General features: G+C 45.9%; 1 protein-coding gene across 2 annotated transcripts in view; it reads left to right on the top strand.

The window, feature by feature from the left end:
• The first annotated feature begins 112 nt into the window (after window positions 1-112).
• Wdhd1 (WD repeat and HMG-box DNA binding protein 1) overlaps window positions 113-2,667 on the top strand; it is a 50,324-nt gene continuing 47,769 nt past the window's right edge. For both annotated transcript variants that reach the window (XM_063247944.1, XM_003471838.5), the window contains exons 1-2: window positions 113-215; window positions 365-455. In XM_063247944.1, the coding sequence (XP_063104014.1) occupies window positions 379-455 (77 nt within the window). In that variant the 5' untranslated portion in view covers window positions 113-215; window positions 365-378. The remainder of the gene's footprint in view (window positions 216-364; window positions 456-2,667) is intronic.

Genomic DNA, 2,667 nt, shown 5'->3' with positions numbered 1-2,667 from the left:
CTTCCCCTCCCGTCCGTCGCCCCCCCCACCAGCTGCCTGCGCGACGCTTACGTCACCATCCTGCGACCCCCGTGGATACCTGGGCGGGGAGGGGCGGGGCGGGGCTGGGGGCGGGGAGTAGGCGGTCCGCGCAGGCGCAGCGTGTGGAGCGCGCCAGAGCGCGGGAAGCGCTGTAGTGGTGTTGGTTCTTGTGAGGTTGCTTCGTGTATACCTGGGTGAGTCCTGGCTCCTGCTCCCCGCGCTCGCCTAGAAGCATGGCAGGCCGTCCGCTGTGACCTGCTGGTGCCACTCGGGTTGGGGGGAGCGGGACTGGGGAGATGGAGCCCCGGGGGACGCTCACCTCCCCGCTGACCCTGGCTTTCAGGTTGAGGAGGAAAGATGCCGGCCACCCAGAAGCCCATGAGATACGGACACACAGAAGGACACACGGACGTCTGTTTTGATGACTCTGGGAGGTGAGGTGCTTTGTTTCTGTCCCAAGTATGAGTGCTGGAAAGTTTCTTACACAGCAAATGTGCAGGCCACTAAGAACGACTCGCACAGACAGGAACAACGTCGAAATCTAAAGGGACACCTGCAATTTCCTCCGGTTTGTTTCTTTCAGACTGTCATGGTAGTTTTTGCATATCAGAAAGGTTAAAGATCTTATGTCTAGACGGACTGGGAAGATGCAAGCTACCACCATTCTTAACAGCTAATCTTGGAAGCAGTGTACGCCCATCAACAGATGAATGAGTGAATAAATGTGGGATTTATACACAATTGAGAGTTACTCTGCCCACCATAAATAATAAATCTAAGTTACTTGCAGGAAAGTGGAGGCACCTTGAGATGATAGTGATAAGTGAAATAAATCAGACACACAAGCTTAAATACCACGTGTTTTATGTGAGAAACCAAAAACATAAAGAGCAAGCTGAGCATGATGGTGCATGCCTGTAATCCTAGCACTTGGGAGGCTGAGGCAGGGGGATTGCCGCAGGTTTGAGGCCAGCATACTCTGTATAGTGAGTTCAAGTCCAACTTGAATTACAGAGTGAGAACCTGTCCCCAAAAAACCAAACCAAACAAAGCAAAAAAACAAACAAAACAGAAAGAAAAACAAAAACAAAGAGCAAAATAAAAGATATTAGGAAATAGGGAGATGGAGAAATGGAAGGAGAAGTAAAAAGAATTAAGATGTGTTATGTATACCAATTTGTCTTGAGGAATGTAATCATTATGTACTGCAAATATGGGCTAATGAAAAGATAAAAAGTGGAGAAAAGAGATGCAAGCTACCCCTCTCCATTTTCTTAAATTTTTGTTTTCTCTGTCTTTCTTATTAATTTTGTCAGGTCATTAGATTCTGCCTGCTTGTGAGATTCAGTAGTTGTCCTAACTTTCTGACTTTTAAATTTTTCTTTGCTTAATTCCTAAATGATATCTCTTTTGTAAATCTCATTGCTATGCAATACTGTCCAGATGCATGGTTTCCACTGCCATTCCTGTGTTGACTGATTTCTTGGAAAATGTGTGAGTCTAGTGTGCTGGGGTCTATAGGTTCAATAGTGCAAACAAGATGCGATCTTGTTTTTGCTTTTGAGACAGGGTCTGGCTGTGCAGTTCAGGCTGGCCTCGAATTCACAGTCATTCTTCTGCCTCAGCTTCCCCAGTAATGGGATTATACATGGGCACCATGGGAGTCCAAAATAAAGGACAATTGTTAGAGGAGAGCTGTACCAGGTTTCCAGCTACATAGATAACACCAAGAATTATGCTGGGAGTGGTGTTAGAGAGAAACACCAATGAGCCAAAAGCTAAACTCCTTAGGATTTGAGGAATTTTTCTTTAGGAATCCAAAGGTAACAGAAATTCAAATGCTTTTTTTTTTTTTTTGCTTTGTTTTGTTTTGCATTGTTTTTAACGTTTTTAAGAGAGGGCAACATGGCAATAGCATGAAAGTGATAAGGACTTCGAGAGAGGTGTGGAAGAAAATCAGCTGCACCCTAAAAGAACACTGTTGACTTCAGAGAATGACTTTTTTTTGGTACCAGGAATCAAACTCATGGCCTCGAGCTTGCCAGGCATATCCCCAGCCCAGGGATCTTTGAGACAAGATTTCGTTATGCAGTTCAGGCTGGCCTTGAACTCACTTTGTAGCCCAAACTAGTCTCAAATTTACAATGGTCCTCCTGCCTCAGCCTCCAGAGTGCTGGAGTTGTAGGCCTGTACCACCACACCCAGCCCAGGAATGATGTTTTTTTAAAAAAAGGATGTGGAGATTTTATGGACAATGAATCTCGGGAGACAGGTAGTAAAAAAGATCTCAAAACCAGACGTGGTGGCACATGCTTGTAAGCCCAGCATTTTGGGGGACAGAGGTAGCCAGTGGGCATCCATTGCTTTGCATATGTGTGTTTGCATGTGAGCTGGGGAGGAACCCTGGGCCTTACACAGGCTAGGCAAGTGCTCTGCTGCTGAGCTGCACCCTGTCCCCCCAGTGATTTCTCATTGAGAACCTCTGATGACACTGATGGGGAACTTGATATCACTTGACCAATCAGAGCAGTGCTTTTTTTAATGAGGACAACTCACGTTCATTTTATTGTTTTTGCTTTTTTTTTACATGTGTCCAAATGTGGCATACGCCGAATGAATAACAGCCTGGGGAAGAGTGGAGCTTTG

This window comes from Cavia porcellus, unplaced genomic scaffold, assembly GCF_034190915.1.
Source record: "Cavia porcellus strain 051 isolate PalLab524CR breed Dunkin Hartley unplaced genomic scaffold, mCavPor4.1 scaffold_1, whole genome shotgun sequence".
Taxonomy (NCBI): Eukaryota; Metazoa; Chordata; class Mammalia; order Rodentia; family Caviidae; genus Cavia; species Cavia porcellus.
The sequence above is the reverse complement of the archived record's forward strand: the minus strand, read 5'-3'. Positions and strand labels throughout refer to the sequence as shown.